At 30.3% G+C, this 19,603-nt stretch overlaps 1 protein-coding gene across 1 annotated transcript in view; it reads right to left on the minus strand.

Moving 5' to 3' along the window:
* Positions 1 to 18,881, minus strand: part of cac (calcium voltage-gated channel subunit cacophony) — a 106,754-nt gene extending 87,873 nt beyond the window's left edge. Inside the window, exons 1-2 of the mRNA XM_085947721.1 lie at positions 18,809 to 18,881; positions 17,240 to 17,463 (exon numbers count right to left, since the gene is read on the minus strand). Coding sequence (XP_085803847.1) covers positions 17,240 to 17,307 — 68 coding nt within the window. The 5' untranslated portion in view covers positions 17,308 to 17,463; positions 18,809 to 18,881. The remainder of the gene's footprint in view (positions 1 to 17,239; positions 17,464 to 18,808) is intronic.
* Between the last annotated feature and the right edge of the window lie 722 nt (positions 18,882 to 19,603).

The raw sequence follows: 19,603 nt of genomic DNA on the forward strand, positions 1-19,603 counted from the left end.
CGTGAACCAAATTGAGGTGCATGTCGCGGGCTATCACATGACATCACAGTAAGCTGCCGCTACGGTAAAACGTATGTAATGTGGTGTTTAAAATGTTATCAGACTGATGCTCCCATCCCGTAGCACATTTTGAACCCTTAAACGAACATTATCAGTTGGAAAAATCTGCTGAAATCACTAAAACAACAATGAGGTAGCATCACGTCGAACTGCACTGTATCAACACCTGCATGACGTTTTGAACGTTTTTACCATATTCCCCATGCCTACACTTTTTGAATGTCATGTCAAAATTGCGTTTTTTTGTTTTTAGTGGTTGGCACTTTGTGTTTTCGATAAGAATGTTATCTATTATCTATGGTCTACAGGTTGGGTTCTGTTCAAGTATTTTAATGTACGCACAATACCAAGAAACTGTTAGCATTAATTGAAATTAGCATGAATAAGTATCAATAATTCAAATTACTAATACATTAGTAGACACTCTTCATCAGTGTCATTTTTCAGTGAATTTACAGAGATGGTGATCGTACAAAATATTCTGCAAAATGACAAAATCACAGATTAAATTTGTCGCCGCGACAGCGTGACAGTAGGCGATATGCACCTCAATTTGGGTCGCGCTTTAGAGTATTGATTCAAACTCTATGTATTATTAGTTTATTAGGTAACTTTCAAAACCTTCCAAAGTAAAAATATATTTGTTTGATTTACTTTTCCTATCCGCCCTGACCGGACTTCTATATATCGCTAATTGAAAGTAACAATGAGATCAAGTGAAAATAGTCGATTTTGAGATACGTAATATGCCAAACGATTGCTGAAACCTAAATAATGAATTACTGAGATTTAAAAAAAAATATAATAAGTACCCCATTTTAAAGAATATACCAATGTAGGATTTGTTAAAAAATGTTCTATATTCAAAGAAATAGTGGAATAACTGAAATAACCCACTGTTTATAATATTATATATAAATCGCAAAAAAAAAACAAAATAAACATATACCAAAATAGTAAATAAGTTGAATTAATAGTAATTATTTTGACTTATCCCACTGTTGCTTTCATGTAGCATAATATAATGTAAATGTGTTTGGTTTATTTTTCCTATCAGACTCCCACCACCTGATGAGTATATTCTTACAGATCAAGTTGCCTCTCTCTGACGCAAGTAAATTTGCATGAGTTTGCGTCTTTGTTGCGTAATCGCTTACATACAAAAGCCACACATTGTATCCCTCTCATGTTTCCTGCACTAAATCGCTTAGTCACGTATATACATTTCGCTGACACGCTTACTCATGTAAAATACACTGGTTTTATCGAAATATATACTTACGAATCTATATTGTTATTCAAATGGATGCATTCTTTAGCTGTGAATATTGTTACTATATATTGCTTTGCTTATGATATTATTGTTAGGTAAATATTATTATTGGGCGCATCGACAAGAATGTTGGCACTGCCACCTGTTAAATTTCTCTGGTTATATTAATATATTATATCTGCGTTAAAAAAGAAAAGGGAGATAACTTGGAAACATCGTTTAATTCAGAAGTTATTATAATTCTTTCCTTTACGCATGTTATAAACATAATATACATTATGATTAATTTGGTGGATCAAATTCATTCAATTTTATTTTTAAACAAATCTACCCCTTTTTATATAAACATATTATAACAAATTAGATTTATTTAAATACTTGCTTATATGCATTTTAGATCATTACATTTCGCTATTTGCATATCTTAATAATTTAATGCCTCCTAATTAGGATTATGTTTATCGAGGTAAATATTCTATTACCAAGTATGATTGTGTATTTTTTATTATTATCTTATATTTTTTGAAGTAAGTAACTGACTATACAAACGGTAAATACCCTTAATTGACCTCAAATTCAACTATAAGACACTGTAGGTATAATAAAGTTTATATTATACATAAATAATTCCACTCGTTTACGTAGGTACGTAACGCTGGTTGGGAAACATATTTTAAATTTAAGTAACTGGTGGTTAACCCACGTTTTTTCTAGTTTCTACTAACATATGATGCATACCATGAACATTAAATTAAAACGAGGTTCAAAAACTAGTACTGATAAAGTACTGTAGTAGTTAGTAATAGTGAAGAAATTACAGAAATACTTTTGCTTTGCGAAATCATATATGTATATATATTGTGACCCCACGGATGCCTTACACATTGGGCTACGAGGGCCGTCAAAAGGGGGCATAACGCGCAGGAAAAACGAAAGTATCATACATATATCATACAAAACTGAGAATAAAAGGTCACATTGGTCAGTTCATTGCAGATAAATGTAATGACGTCGTCGTACACAAGAAATATAAGAGTCCTAAGATTCGACCAACAGCCTGCTGGATCGATGAGATAGCAATGCTTTGAGTTACTCCATCTCCACCCGCCATGTATATGCCGCGGTTTGTGCACGGCCGCCTTCCATGACGCTATAAACGTGTCAGAATGAAAAGATTTTAGTGCCACACTTCCTTGTCCCGAAGCGATGCTGCACGGGACTGATGTAGCAACCATGCACCTTAGTACTTAAAGAAAGAGTTTTAGAAAATAAAAGGAATCTTGACAAGCTCTGCCGTCATTTATCTTTGATGAAATGAAGTGTCCAATGTACCCGTGTACTGAAACTCTGCCGAAACAGAGGAGTCAGGAGTTGAAAGTGATGAATCTCGAGTTTAGTTAAATAACTACATGGTAATAAAAAAACCAAGGACCGAGAACGGTGAAGATAACAAGGAGAGGCTTTCATCCAGCAGTATATCAATGATGACAGAGATGACGATGCTAATATATGGAAAAAATATAATTGTGGTGTTGTCAGCGGGTTGCTTAAATAATCAATTTGCTATCCACAAATTTAATAATCATATGTAATCTTCTTGACAGTATGTGTATTTTATAATAGTTTAGAATATGTTGATTGACAAATATTAATTTGTAAAAGATGTCTAAATTTAAGCTACTAGTAGATATAATGGGTCTACGCTGGTCCGTAGCAGCGTAGACCCATATTTTTCATAATTTCTTCATCAACGATTAGGAAAGCGATGCAACATTAAAAAAGCAGGGATACATCACATAATTTTTATTTAAATATCATATAATGCGTTTATAGGGTCACCTTATCACTAACTTCATTCATAATTAAGAATGTTACAATTTCTTAAATAGTGTTTATGCCAGAAGACAACCCACTTTCAGTATTTTTGTGTTTCCTGGTGATTACTTAATATTACTATTAATTGTAAGATCGTAATAAAGAAGAAACTGCAATATTCTTATATAAATATATCTTTAAAATGACTGAAACATTACAGGTGTACTATTAATTTTATACAATATATATATTTTAAGCCATTGGTATGTAAATATGCAAATTTACAGGAGAACAATTTTTAAATATTGTTTTTGTCAAATATTTTTGACCAAGAAACCAAAAATAGTTATAAGTTTATCAGTGAATAACTATTTATGGCGCATTTTTGTGGTGCTAATAACAATCTCATAATAAATGGCTATATTTTGCAATAAAGGTATTCTTAGCTTACTATCCTCAATATACTTCGAATGTTTTGAAATCATAACTACTATAATATTGTTATGTACTCGTATGAATAAAAATATTCAATTGTAATTCTCTGTAACTTTCTTTACAATCTTATAGATAAAATTAACGATCGTATTTATGTTCTAATATCGGCCTAGCAATGTGCGACTGAGGTATTATTGAAGGGGTCAGGTTCGATTCCCGGTGAGGTTACAGTATATTTAAATGGTTTTCAAAAAGCCTTGGTGTTTGTTTGAACGTTTCACTTCTACTATTAATTGCACTACTGTCATTCAGCCCCATGGCGTGTTGTAGTTTTAAAAATATATTAATATAATCTATTAATTAATTAAAATATTTGTTTCTTGCTAATCTTTCGCTTACCACTGGAGAGCTGTCGCGTATCTTTAGGCCTACCCCTAGGGCCTATGGGGAACACGTAGCTACATTTGAATAAAGTTGCTCTATGTAATTATGTTATTTATTTTTACCAGCGGCACGAATTTGACCTACATTTATCACCAATCAAGAAATTATTTAAATTCATGAAATTGGGAATATTTTTAAGAAAATAAAATCATTATTGTGCGCTTTCATTCCCGCAGAAAAGCCTTTTTATCAAATGTTAAAATAAATTAATATCGTGTGTACATAATATATAGAAAAGCATTGTGCTTCAATATCAGTTAGCATCTGATCACAGAACAGATAATAAATAAAATCCGATAGGCTATATACCAATACAGTAAATTTTGACGCAGGGTTTTAAATGTGTGAGTGTCCTACAAAAATGAACTCCGCATTATATACGTGCAATAGTATGTGTACTACACCAATAATAAATCAGCGTCAATGCATAAATATAAAGCAGTTGTCAGTATTCGACGTATGACGTGTTCTAGACACGTGTTTAAATTTATACCGTATTCTTCCTTACTGGAGATAGGTTGCCTGCTTCTCCTTACCCGTTAGGTATTTCTGAGTTCCCTGCATCTGAGGCATGAAAGCTTCATAATTTTAACACAGTATAAATTTATAAGTTTATTATAAGTCAATAACATTCAATTCAGTGTTACAAATTGTCAAATAAAATATCAAAAACGTCTGAGTCTTTTCAGAAGGTATCCATAATCTATAAAATGAGTTTATTAAAAAGGGTTCAGTAGGTATCAGATTTAATTTGCAGACGCCCCATAAAATTACAATTTCCTTCAATTTTATGACTGTTATAAAGTTCAAGTAAGTAAGTACCTTTACACATTTTAAGTTATGCAGTAAAATTTATTTCGGGGTGATGATTTTTATTTGTTTCTTATGTGTTGATAAAAATAATCAGTTAGCCTACTTAACTGAGAACTTTCCATGCAAAGCGTACTGTCATGATATAATAATTTGTATTTAAATTTCGTTACTTAAGGCTATACTTCAGCTGGGGCATGGTCTAAAAAGATCGTGACTACGCGACGTGCTGATTGTGCAAAAGACGCGTGCGGAATAAAACATAATTTGTCATAAAAATTCAACATGCGTTCATTTAATGTTATGTTTATTGTTATATTAGTAATAATAATAATAATATTAGTGACGTTTCGTATCGGATCCTTTTTGAAATTCTAAGAGCAACGTTTACATTCACATACCTACACTACATTTCATCATAAAACATATCTCTTGATAATGGCCTCTGCAACGAGCCCGAAACGTCGAGTAAAGAAGGAAGAAGGAGACACGGTGAAAACCCAAGAATATACTACGATAAAAAAACAACCGTGAAAGCCTCAAACATTATATAACAAACCTTTATGGGGAGGAGGTTTACTTTTCAACACGCCGATTGGACACTCTTCGACAACGTAGGGAGCACCTTTTATGTACGTTGGTCTTTCTAAAACGTTGTCGAGTGGACAAAACAATACCATCATTTATTCACATCAAAACACATTTCTCATCAAAGAAAGCAGACAGGGTCTGCAGACAAGCGGAAGCTGCACTGCTCAGAGAAAGGATTCAATTCACTAGAACGGATTTAAACCACCTAACAGTGGAGTTATACAAACTTCACATGGACTTATCGCATCTACTGAAGATTGACGACTGGAATTTGATTGAGCGGATATCCCACAACCAAGCAACCAGACGATATATTTTGGACACTGAAAGGCACAAAAAGAAATTGAGCAGTCTATCCGTTAAGAAAGGTGTTTCGCCTTCACTCAATTTGAATGTTGTTAAGAACATGTCTTCAGCTGTCTTGGACGACGCAACAATAGCTGTACTCGAAAAAGGAATGAATTTTGCAATAACACCAAAACACATTCCTATTGACGACATCATAATATGCGAAGTTGAATCTGCTATACACAAACTACCCGCTGCTGTTGCAGAAGAAATACGACAAGACACCAGCTGTATCCTCAGGAAATCAAAACCGCCAAAAAGTAATATAACGCCTGCGGAACGTCGAGCATTACGCGATTTGCGAAAAAACGACCAACTGGTGGTTTTACCCGCTGATAAAGGAAACGCGACAGTCGTTATGGATGCGACGGACTATGTTGCCAAAATGGGAGAGTTACTGAAAATCCCTGTGTATAAACATGTAAAGCGGAACCCCACCGACAAGATTGACAGAAAAACGAGGGAATTAGTTAGATCTTCCGATATTCCTAGTGAGGAATACTGGAAAGTATTTACTAAAGCGCCGAAGGACTCCTGGGATATATGGGTTACCCAAGATTCACAAGCCTGACTGCCCACTTCGACCGATAGTTAGCGCAATCGACTCTCCCACGTATAGACTTTCGAAATATCTGGCGTCCCTTTTGCAACCACATACCAACGCCACCGCATCATGGGTTAAGGATTCAACACATTTTGTCAAATTATTAGCTGATATGACGGTAAAGCCTACTGACCTCTTAGTAAGCTTTGATGTAGAATCACTATTCACAAATGTCCCCCTAGATGATACCCTAAAATTAATAGGTGAAGTTTTCTCCGCAGAAATGACTGGAATTTTCAAGCACTGTTTGACGTCAAGCTACTTTAGCTTTCAGGGCAAAGTGTTTGAACAAACCGAAGGAGTCACTATGGGGTCCCCTCTATCTCCCGTGGTTGCGAATTTTTTCATGGAAAATTTTGAACAGACAGCTCTTGACACGTGTAGATTAAAACCTTCGTGCTGGTTACGGTATGTCGATGATACCTTCTTAATATGGCCTCATGGTATAGGAGCTCTAAATGAGTTTTTGGCCCATTTAAACAATCTACATTCGATGATTAAATTCACGATGGAGATTGAACAACACGGAGCTCTACCATTTCTTGACGTGGAAGTTATCAGAAAATTGGATGGTTCTCTAGGACACAGAGTCTATCGGAAACCAGCTCATACCAATCGTTATTTACATGCTTCTTCTCACCACCACCCTGCTCAAAAAATGGGTCTGATTTCGACTTTGATGACAAGAGCTCGGCGTATCTGCGAATCTTCGTATTTAAAATCCGAGATATCTCAAGTATCAAAGGCTCTTCAAGCAAACGGATATTCTCACAATATGATTCAAAAAGCCACCAGAACCAAAATCAACCTTAATCCGGTCAGTCAGGAGGAAGAGATACAGTTCAAAGGTCGGGCCTATCTACCTTATATATAAAACACCACCGATACTATTTCCAGGATACTTCGGAAACATAATATTGAAACAATATTCTCAACATCGACAAAGGTCCGAAATATGTTAAGACAGTAAAGGACTCACAACCTTTGGACTCGGCAGGTGTATACCAGTTAAGCTGTCGTGGATGCCCAAAAAAGTATATAGGCCAGACCTCTAGAACAGTAAAGAAGCGTGTGAGTGAACACGAGAGAGCATACCGACTCAAACATTACACGATGTTGGCAATTGCCGAGCACTCGATGGATACAGGGCACAAATTTGACTTCGAGACCAAGATATTGGGTCGGAATAAAGGATATTTCGCACGATTGGTAAAGGAGGCCATTGAAATCCACAGAAACCCTGATAATATTAATAGGGATGATGGATTACGGTTAAAAACGTCATGGCTTCCGGCACTATCAGCAAAATCTAATATTCGAGCCGGTATCCCCGGTCGTAATGATTGACAGATTACTCTAAGCAACGTTTGCTCTTAGATAATTGGATTCCTTTTGACATTCTAAGAGCAACGTTTATTTTCACATACCTATACTACATTTCATCATAAAACATATCTCTTGATAATGGCCTCTGCAACGAGCCCGAAACGTCGAGTAAAGAAGGAAGAAGGAGACACGGTGAAAACCCAAGAAATTACTACGATAAAAAACAACCGTGAAAGCCTCAAACATTATATGGCTTAGATACATCCGTTTCTCCATATGATCCTCTTTGGATCGAACATGGTGATATGATGTAATGTAATATAATTTATATATGAAAACCAAAACAATACGTTCTATTAATGTCGATTTTTATAGTTATACACTTTTGGCATGTAATAATATTATAATATATTGAATATATAATTGGTATTCTTATTTATGTATACCTGTATATTTCTTACAGAAAAATGTTGTAATATCTAGTTTTAACATGGAGGTGAAAATCAAATTTTTAAAGTAGAAACTATTAAAACAAAAATAAAGTTCTTTTTTATTTTATTACTTGTTTGAAAGACTTAATTAATTAGATAAATTATACTTTTAGTATTTGACCGTAACTGAAATGTTTCTAGATTCTTTACAGGGGCAGAAATATATAATACTTATCATAATATTGCTATTACAATAAAATTACCGATTACTTGAAGGTCAAAAGTATCCATTTAGAATTTCTAATAATAAATTCGACGTTAAAAATATCTGTCATTGTTCTATTCTATTTTTGTGCATATTTACATTTTGCAACCAAGACTTGACGTCCATAAAACATTGCAGTTTTTAAGTAAAGGTATAACAGAAAAAAGTCAATTCGCCAGACCGTCGGTCATAACGTTTTTCAATTCATTCTCATTCTGTCAAATAAAAGCTGTTAAAAACGTCGTTGCTCAACCATAAACATTAAAAGTGCATTAAATGTCAAAGAAGAGCGTTGCTCTATGATAATTACATCGTGGATATTCTAAAGAGTTGCCAGCGATAAAATGATTCTATTAATACATTATTTTTTTATCACGAACGTTATATTTTTCAGAGTTGCCGTTTACAAGCCAATAGCTTCCACTATTTTCCTCCTTAATATATCTACGGTTTGTATGCATATTCATTACTTTGTAATAGACTATTAAAACATATACCAAACTATGATAAAACAATTTATTATAAATAAAAACTTAAAAAGCAGAAATAAATCGAGTGTAATTTTTTGTGTATTTTTATATTTCTTTAATTTTTAGGTTATTGAATTTGAAAAATAACTAAAAAAATGTTTCGCTCCTTGTATAAATTTATTTACGAGAATACCCTCTCACACTGTGGCACAACATTCGAGACGAGTATACTACCCTCCACGTGACCGTCATATATATGTATTATATATATAAAAAATATATATAAAAACAACATAGATAAAAAATAAAAGAATCATAGATAATATATACATAATAGATATAATCATAGGTCATTAGATATAGTCAATTCACTGTCATTAACTTTTTTTGTATGTAAGAAATAAAAAGGCTTTTTTATTATTTTTTATTATTATACTACCCTCCACGTAACCTTGCCTTTTTGAATATATATATATTTTTAATTACTTTGAATTATTTGATGAAATCAGCTAATAAGGCGCCTGGCATTTACTAATACACTTATACGGAGAGCGTATTACACAAATCTTGTCACTGTGTACAATGGCAAAGTTACGTGGAGGAAACTATATTGACGTTTTTAGTTTTGATATTTAACAGCAGTTTTCATTAAATTGTTCTAAACACAGCGTTATAGTCCAAAAAGGCTATCAATAATTTTATAATTGCACAAATAACAGAAAACTCTATTTTAATCACATTAAAATGAAGTTCTACCACGTAAAAACAAGTGAACTGAATACTTTATACAATAGTTTCAAACTGGCCATCTTGGACGGGATTCTGAGTTGCCATCTATGAGACAGGGACAATGTTTTGATTTAGGTATTATATTTGTCGTGTGGTTTCTGAAAATATATAACAAAATAAATATATCAAATATAACTAAAAAAAATAGTTTTATTCGTCCATTAGATACGAATGATTTGAACAATGTGTGTCCATTACCGCCCTAGATACAGATATATTTATCTTTTACTTTACAATAACATACGAGTTATACATGAACGCAAAAAATTTATTGCTACTAGGCTGGTAAATTGTTGGAAACGTCTCTTAAATTATCAGTATTGAGTCGAAATTTTCTAATTTTTATTGAATGTACATATTATATTTTTAGATAATTCGTTGTAAACTCTTTTGAATTATTTCTTTATCAACTGGAAAGATATAAATAATTGTAATCTCTTCTTGAAAGTATTAGTTAGCATATTTGAATAACTCAGTTACTGTAATGGTACGTTAAAGTCATCGACAATAAAAGCTATCATCACTTCAGTACAATATATTATTCATCAATAATTGACTCTGAAAAAAGCTTTTATATGATATAGTAAGGAACCTGTATCTTTTTAATAATATACTTTGGCGTAATTAATGAATATCGGAGTGACATACAATTCTTAAGAATCCGATTTGTTTTCTTTTACTTGGGTCCTAAATATTCATATCTGAAGATGTTTTCTTCGAGTAGAGTTCAAATTGTTCATGCTTTTTACAATAATATGACGTAGACTCAGAATTTTACAATAAATGCTCTGCTGATGAATAATGTAATACATAAGGAATTCGGGTCATTAAAGTTATCATCTGCAGTACGAAACAAATAGATCTAATATGAATATTTATGAAAACACATTTTAAAAGTAGACAAATATAGGTTCTCACTGAAAGTAGTTGATGATTATTTTTTAGTTATGCTGGTTTGATTTGTCAATTTTGATAGTTTGAATGTGATAAACATACAACAAACATTAAAATAACGACAGTTTTCTTTTAATTTAGGTGAAAGCGGTGAATTTCGATCGACGTTTTGTCCTTGCATTATTTAGAGGTAGAACCATAATGCAGCATGTTGGAAACATGACGACGGCCCCAGGAAAAACCATGATAAGTCTAAAATCATAAATGTTCAGGAGAGCGAAAAAACTAAAATATTTACGCTATTAAATTCATCATATAAAATGAGTAAATTTTTTCTTATCTTATTTAAGTAAATCAGATAGACCATTTTATGGTCTATATTCCTATCAAAATTTAATGGTGATTAATTAATTAACAGCTGAGATAATGTCCAAAAATCGTTTTTATTTGGAATAATATTACGCACTTTATATTTCGACTCGATTCAACATGCTTTTGCGCGGGCGAAATAGATTACTGACTCCGCATAACACATTCATATTCTGAGATAGAAACCTTATTTTACGTCGCATTTTTCTTACTCTATACGATTTTATTAATTACAACTATAGTTATAACGCTCTTTTACGGAAAAATTGACATTGCGCAATATTTAACTCGAAATAGTACAGCGTGTCTATAAAATCTTAACAAGGGATATAGGGACATATTGATATATATATATTTTTATACGGAGTTTTTATAATTTAAATGTATTTAAGTATGACTTTTTATGTTTTTTTGCAAATTATTATTGATATTTTTATAAATAATCAGAATATGTACATTACGAAATAATAAACATTCAGGAAAAATGTTTATAATGGAATAATAAAGAAGTTATGAGGAAATTAGTACATAACACTACTTACTACACCATCAATAAAATATCTATTTTTTATACCTACTTCGTTACAAATTTTTCATTAAAAATATAGAATAGATAGAAAAAAACAATATAATGTTAATGGTCATGTATATCAGTAGAACAATTTCAATTTAATTAATATTCAGTACAATTATCGAAACCAGAGAGATAATATATTTCATTAAATAAATCATTGTAAGTTCGTTAATAGTTTACATAAAGGATATACTGAGTGAATTAAATTAGTAATTATCACTTTAGAATACACATAATTATTATTGTTCAATATAAAAATACAAAAATATTAAATAACTAGTGGAATATAATATTATACATAACAATTTGGCACAAATGTACCTACCAAAGCATCGAAATGTTGGAAAAAATATATTTAAGTAGGTTTATTAGTTTCAAAAATTTTAATACTAATAAACCTAAGGAAAGTGTTATTTATAACCTAATAATTATTATTTAAAGACAGCTGAATTCACTTTCGTTATCAAATGAGATAGCATTATTAAAATGTTCATCAGCAGAAGTTAAATTCATATAAAATTTATACTAGGCTTGTATAACATACACATTCTATAATCACGATTAGGTAATTACCTATCTAATAATAACATTGATACAACATTATGTAGTTCTTATGTAACAAGAGTGATAACCTTTTCAGTACCTACCTTATATTATCTTTTTTCAATTCAATTTTTGCAACATGGTAATATCATTAGGATATTATCTTTCTGTAGGTAATTGATCTTGTAAAATTGTAATTATAAGGTTATAAATACTGATCCAGTGATCATATTAACTATCGTTGTGTTTTTCTAATGTTTATTGTTGATATGAGTTTAATTACCGATTAGTAAACATAGATGGATTATATTTAATTGTCAACATAAATCATGAAACATCAGTATAAGTACGTCTTAATTGAACTCAGTTATGCTAATTAATACGAGGTGTCATGATTGCATTAATATAATTGGAAAGTTAAAATAAGTATGTACCTCCGCAACATTGTAATATTTAGTTTAAAATTTAAATAATCGTGGTACGAATCTGCATTTTTCTAAACGGTTGGCTTTCAAGTAGTATTTTCTTTAAATGATACATTATGTTATCTAATCCAATTGATGACGTAGAGTTTTTTTATTTATCAACAAAACATCGTTTAATATCCGTTGTCATTCATATCACTTTATTTAACTTATTTTGATCGATCTACAAATTGTATAACTCCGACCGATTTAACTTAGATAAAATAATAATTACTATTTTTGCTAGTTTTCATATTTTAAAACAATCATATTCAATAAATTACTAAATAATTTACTAGATTTAAAAACCAATTGATATTTTGTTCAATAGTATAGGTACCTACCAGATACCAAATTTTAATCTCATCTTATATACATTACTTACCTAGATTCTAGACAAGAATAAATGCTTCATAAACTGACTATTATCACACACGGTTTTCGGTAAAATTCTATTGAAAATAATAGATAAAATAAGTTTTCAAAAAACCCGGCTAATCTCCCTTTTAGGTGACCGATGCAATAATAATTTATAATCCACAGAGCTCGTTTTCGAGAAATATTCAATGTACAAAGTAAAAATAATATATACCCTTTTATATTATTGCAAAAATACTATTAACACGTAGGACGTATTTTTTTTATTTTTAGCCGAACTCATAATATTATTATTACAATGAGCTTAAGTCGGTCCCAATCAACTAGTAAGCCTTTCGGAAATTCTCACCATTTCAAAGTGTAGGTAATAAAAATGATTTTTTTCACTTTCTTAAGTCATAAATATTATTCCGTAATAAGTAAGAATTTAGCTAAAAGAATAATAAAATAAACTCTCTTGTATTTGCTAGCTAGGTAAGTCCTTCCTTTTAAATAATAAAATATTTTGTAATTTAAACATGAAAATACTGCCTAGTTGTTATTATCGATGTACAAGACTAATTTAATCAAAATGTGTCATACTGTACCGAAAATAAAATAATGTTTTGAAGTTAAAACATAATATTATAGGTATAAGCATCGGTCTATAACATCGTGGGTTCCGAGTTCGAATCATGGATCTGAAAAATAGATACAAATTGTTTTTCAATTTGTGCTCGGAGTCCTAATAGGTTGAGCAAGTGAAAACAAAACCTGTTCTCCAATCTGTGGGGGGCCTCATTAGGATCGGACATGATCGGATATTTTAGGTGGGTACATTTTTAATTGCAAAACAATTTGTTTTCTAGTGATAGGTAATAATATTTAATTAAAATATGTCGTTTTCTGCTGGGTATTTATTTAAATTAAGTTTATTTATAATTACATACTTTTTTTACTCATCTAAATAATTGAAACAGTGAATTATTACAATGATATATCCATATCGTTTTCTATTGGATATTTGTTTAATATCAAATAATATAACAATTTCAAACTTAAACATTACCTACAACATTGTTTTTTGGGTATCTAAGTAGAAGAGTAATTAACCGAAAATAGTCGAAGAAAGCTTGTGGAGGTCTTTATTTTGCGGTGGATTGAAATTGGCTGATGAATCAAAATTAATATTTAAACATTATTACTGTGTCCTAGTATAGTATAAGTACCTACCTATATTAGTACAAAATAATTCTTTTCTATTTTGTTTGTTTGATATTCAATAATATAATATTTTGATAATAAAACACTAGTACTAGTGACTAGTGAGTAGCTTTTTAACTAAAACTGCATTTACCTACTGCAAATTCCAATATTTTCCGAAGATAAACCAATATATTTTTCGAAACTAATGTGATACGTCAATATAAACCATGCCGTATATTAGGATCTCCGTTAAAGACTGTTATAGCAAGTATAACAACCTTCTTACTCGTAAAATAAAACGCAGTACACTTTTTTTATTGATATATGACTATACTCCTCGGATATTTATGTGAACACAAATTTGGTCGATGCGATATGTAGATATAGAGCACCATTGTCGAAAACCTAACTTTGTCAATTTTTATGCTAGAGACCTGAAATTTTTACAGGACATGCACAAAAAAATATGATATTATAAAAAGCTAATAAAACTTAAAACGCTATTTTCAGACTTATCATGGTTTTTCCTGGGGCCGTCGATGAGTAGAGATGATATTTATGACATGATTCTTCTCATTTGTACTAAGAATACTAGAAGGTTTTACTCATGATAATATGTCGCCGATTGTGATATCATAAGTTGTACATATATCTTTTGGTTCTGCATTACGCTCTAAGAGTATATAATGCACTTATTAAAGGCGACTAACACATTGGTTTATAGTGTCGTGGGTCTTAAGAAAATACACATATTGTTTTATAATATGTGTTCGGAATCAGAGAATGGAACTAATAAATTGAGCAAGTATCCATGTCTCGTAAAAACAAAAATCGGTTATTATAAATCTCTACTACGTTGTTGGAGGCCCATATTATGATCTAATTAGGATCGGATATGGTAAAAAAAGGTTCTTATCAAGTACATAAATATTGAAGCTTCATTTTAATAGTTGGAATTAAAATACGGAAATTTAAAAATATATTTCAAATACTTATTTATTTGGTTAAAAGTCATTTAATATATCAGTAAAGATTGTATGTATTAACGACTAAGTGTATCGTACTTGATTATTTGAATATGATAAATTTTCTTTAGTATAGATCTTGGTCAATAATTTATCATATATTATGATAACTGTTTGAAACTTAAATTTCTTCCTATAAACCCAGAAAAGAAACTGGGGTAGTAAATTCAATAAAATTAATTAATTAATGATTAAATATACCTACTTACTTACATATTATTAGATATTATTTCAATGGTTTGTATTGATTAAATGAAAATCTCAGAAAAAAAATCTTGAAATATTATCAGTATTGCATTTATCATCAATTGACTGAAGACCACAGATATCAACCACAAGATAAAATGGTTCCAAACCGATGAAATGAAGGTGGAAAGAGGAACAACCCGAGTTCACATTAAACGGTATCACAGTACATTGACATGTTCATTATTATCACTATCGATATTTTACATATCCCAAAATAATAATAAATATTATGATATCGTCTAATATATAATGTAATACAGATTTTCAATGTATCAATGAGCAGCTAACTGTATCCACAAATGCGCATCAAAACTTAAGGGGATTGGCGTAATTTGTTTAGTTATTGGTAAAGGTATAACACTTTAAGTGTACTGACTAGTCGCTGGAAGTACGTTTTATAAAAAATACAAAAAAAATATTTTTATTATAACGAAAAATTACAGCACCCTTTCGTTGTAAACTTTTTTGACACAAGAATCGACAGTTTTAAAGTTAGTTTGAAATTTCATTTAATAATAATGTAAAGTACAAATTTTATTATTTTACATGCTGGAAGTAAAAAAAAAACACACATACAAAAAATGCGAATGCTGGTGAAATAAAAACAAAGGTATACCAACCTTCTTATTAAACAGCTATGCAGTGTGGGAGTTAGATACATATTTCAACCCATTATAGTTAGGAATTATTATTATTTTAATAATACACTAGCAGAATCTCTCTATGCTGCAACGAACTAGACCATGGAAGCCCCCTACTGTAAAGACTGCGGGAGAGATTGGTTCCCGGTTTCTCGATAAAACGTATACATAGATGAGACAGTGAAAAAGCATAGAAAGTTTTATTGGTATACTTAAGGGGGATCCTTATACCAGCAGAGGCACCTAGAGGAAAAATACGAAGCTTGCAATTTGAGACATTTTTTTGATAATTTACAATGTCAACTGTATTAAGTAATAAATATGTATCAGAAAACATTAAAAAGATTTTTAAGTCAAAGATAAACTTACAATTGTAAAAAAAATGTGAACTTGTTATACATTTATGTCAACAGTTACGTTATCATTGCATTATATTTTATGGTCATATTTATTATTAAAATTTGGTTTATTAAGTTTACAATTTTTCGCCGTGTAGATTTTTGACTAATTCATCGTTTTAATATTTTTTATATTTATTTTAAAAAACATCGATTTTTATAAAAATATAAATGTGTATAACTTGAAATCCTTTTTATTTATATCAAATCGAGCTTCAATATTGGGACCATACCTAAAATAAAAAAGATTTCAAGTTATACACATTTATATTTTTATAAAAATCGATGTTTTTTAAGATAAATATAAAAGATATTAAAACGGCAAATTAGTCAAAAATCTACACTACGAAAAATTGAAAACTTAATAAACTAAATTTTAATAATAAATATGACCATAAAATAGAATGTAATAAAAAGATGTGACCCTGCAAAGAATTCACATTTTATTACATTTTTTTTACAATTGTAAGCTTATCTTTGAATTACAAAATAAAAAATCTTTTTAATGTTTTCAGATACATACATATTTATTAAATAATACGTTTGAAATTATAAATTATCAAAAAAATGTCTCAAATTGCAAGCTTCGTATTTTTCCGCTAGGTGCCTCTGCTGGTATAAGCATCGACCTTAAGGAAACTTAAGGAACACATTATTAATATATATGTGTTATTAATTATTATTAGTAACGTTAAAAGATACAGTGATTAGAATTATTAATTATTATTATAGGTTGGCTTTTTGTCTGCGTTGAGATGTTGTACTTACTACTTATACAATATCATTATTATTAACTCACTTGCGAACATTCAGATATTTAGTTAATTTGTGAAATGAAATAATATGACGTATAAATACCGTAATATCCCAAAAAATCGTCTAAAACTTCTTCGTAGTTTCCAAGAACGCGTGCAGAACGACGACATTTTAACTCATTTTAAATTCACGCCTTTACCATTCTCAATTATTCATATTATATTATCGTTCGTTGTAAATATTGTGTACAATGCATTTTTTGGTTAAATTGTTTGTAAATCGTATTAAGAACTTTTTAAAACAAAGTTTTCTGATATATTAATTATCTACACAATGTTACATACATTAAAGTTTACAAATATTTATATTCTACAAATCAGAAACATAAATATAATCCATATTTAATATGTGATATCTTGGTTAGGGATTGCAATATCGAATGAAAACGTCAATACCGGTTTTTCGGTATTTCTTATTGAATACCGGTATTTCTTAAAGATTAAAAAAAAAAACAGGAGTAGGTGCTTATTAATAAGTATAGCTATTAAAATCTTTTTTAAATATTATTTTATAGCAAAACCTACATACCTACATTTATTATGTTGACATTTAAAAATACGTATTGATCATAATTATAGTACTAGTGACTTTTTTACAAATAATTTGAATATATTGATAATTTTAAGTAAAAGCCCTCAAAAGTTCATCGAGTAAAAATAAGTCCGCTGCAGGAAAAGCTTCTTAAATTCAACGCTTGTACAGTCATCATTAATTATACCAAGAATTATTGAACATTTGTGTCACGGATATTTTCTATTTCGAAATGATATTATGATAATTTGTAAATTATATTTGATGAAATTTGTTATATTATCTTTTCAACTCTGTTGGATTCACTCAATATATTTGCATTTTAGCAGCACATAACTAATAATTCATTGTCAAAAACATAAACGAGTGTGCTTTTTTAATACCGAAAATTCCGGTATTTTGGATTTTTAAAACCGGTATTGATAAATACTGGAATACCGGTATTGCAATCCTTAAACCTGATTATCGTAACTACAATATTGTCATAAAGTATGTTATAAAATTGGTACTTTGAATATATACATATATGAAATCAATGTAAATGATATTAGAAGTTTATACTAATATAATTTTAGCCGATATTTGTATTATGTAGCATATAGAAAAGAAAATAATAAAATGTAACCACAACATTTTAAAACGCGTTAAACTGGAACTTTCATTTAGGTTCCTATAAATACATTTTTTTAAAACTTTAAATGACATATGAATTGAAAAACGGAGGAAAATATTTGTAGGTATATTTAAATAGATCTATTGTAACACTATACATCATCATCGTGATGTTATGAATTGATATGGATATTAATCTCATGATTATTCACAGCAGTACGTAACTTTTACGATTTTAATGTAAGAAATTTAGGTAACGTCATTGGTTATTGATATTATGTCATCCTTCACGTGTAAAAAAAAACAAACACAAAAAACAGAGATGTATCTATTCACAGGATATTATTTTTAAAACTGTATCATTTAAAAGCTGTAATTATTATTCAATATTTTTATCCATTTAAACATCAAGCTTATTATTGCTAGACAAAAAATAAACTGCACAAAAGTATGTTTAATTTGAAATACGGTTTGATCCGAGAATATTAAAGGTTAGCTGTCAAACACATTGCACGAGTTGGTTCGTCGCTCGGTGAACTGTGTCACTTACTCACACTTTTAATGGATTCCTTTTTTACTCTCCATTATAGATAGGTACCAATTGAGGTAAGTATTTGATTTCGTCTACAGATGTGATCAAGTGGGAATCAAAATGAATGTAGGTAGGTACGCTAATTTTAAACAATACAGTAGCAATTACATACGAATTAATACTTTCCATGTATCACGTCTTTAATTCGTATGGCAGACCAGGGCTCGAAATGGACCTGAACGCACCGGACCGCCGTTCCGGTTCGTAAAATCACCAAATTTATCGCTCCGTCTCGTGGACATATTAATTTGTCAGTGAGCTAAATTTGTCATTTAACGTAAATATCTAAAAGTTTGTCCACACTGGTAACCTCATTAAATTTCACGATAAATATCAAAGTTTGTTTGACCAAAAATTATTTTATACGAAATTTAATGAGGTTGCCAGCAACTTGTTGCCAATGTGGACACGGCATAACACACTTATTTTTATAAAATACACAAGCAATTAGATAACTTTGTTAACATTTTCATAAAATATTGAGGGCTCCGGTTCGTAAAATATTCTATTTTGAGCGCTGTGGCAGACTGCATTATAATTTCGCGGACATAAAGTGCATCTCAGAAATATAAAATATAGGTATTCGTAAGTATCTACTGAATGTTTTTGATATATTAACTATTAAATAATTTCTTATATAGAATGTAGAACCACTTCTTCTTTCTATAGTG

The sequence above is a fragment of the Rhyacophila brunnea genome, unplaced genomic scaffold (assembly GCF_057557595.1).
Source record: "Rhyacophila brunnea isolate RB1 unplaced genomic scaffold, BYU_Rbru_1.0 scaffold_2, whole genome shotgun sequence".
In the NCBI taxonomy this organism is placed as follows: domain Eukaryota; kingdom Metazoa; phylum Arthropoda; class Insecta; order Trichoptera; family Rhyacophilidae; genus Rhyacophila; species Rhyacophila brunnea.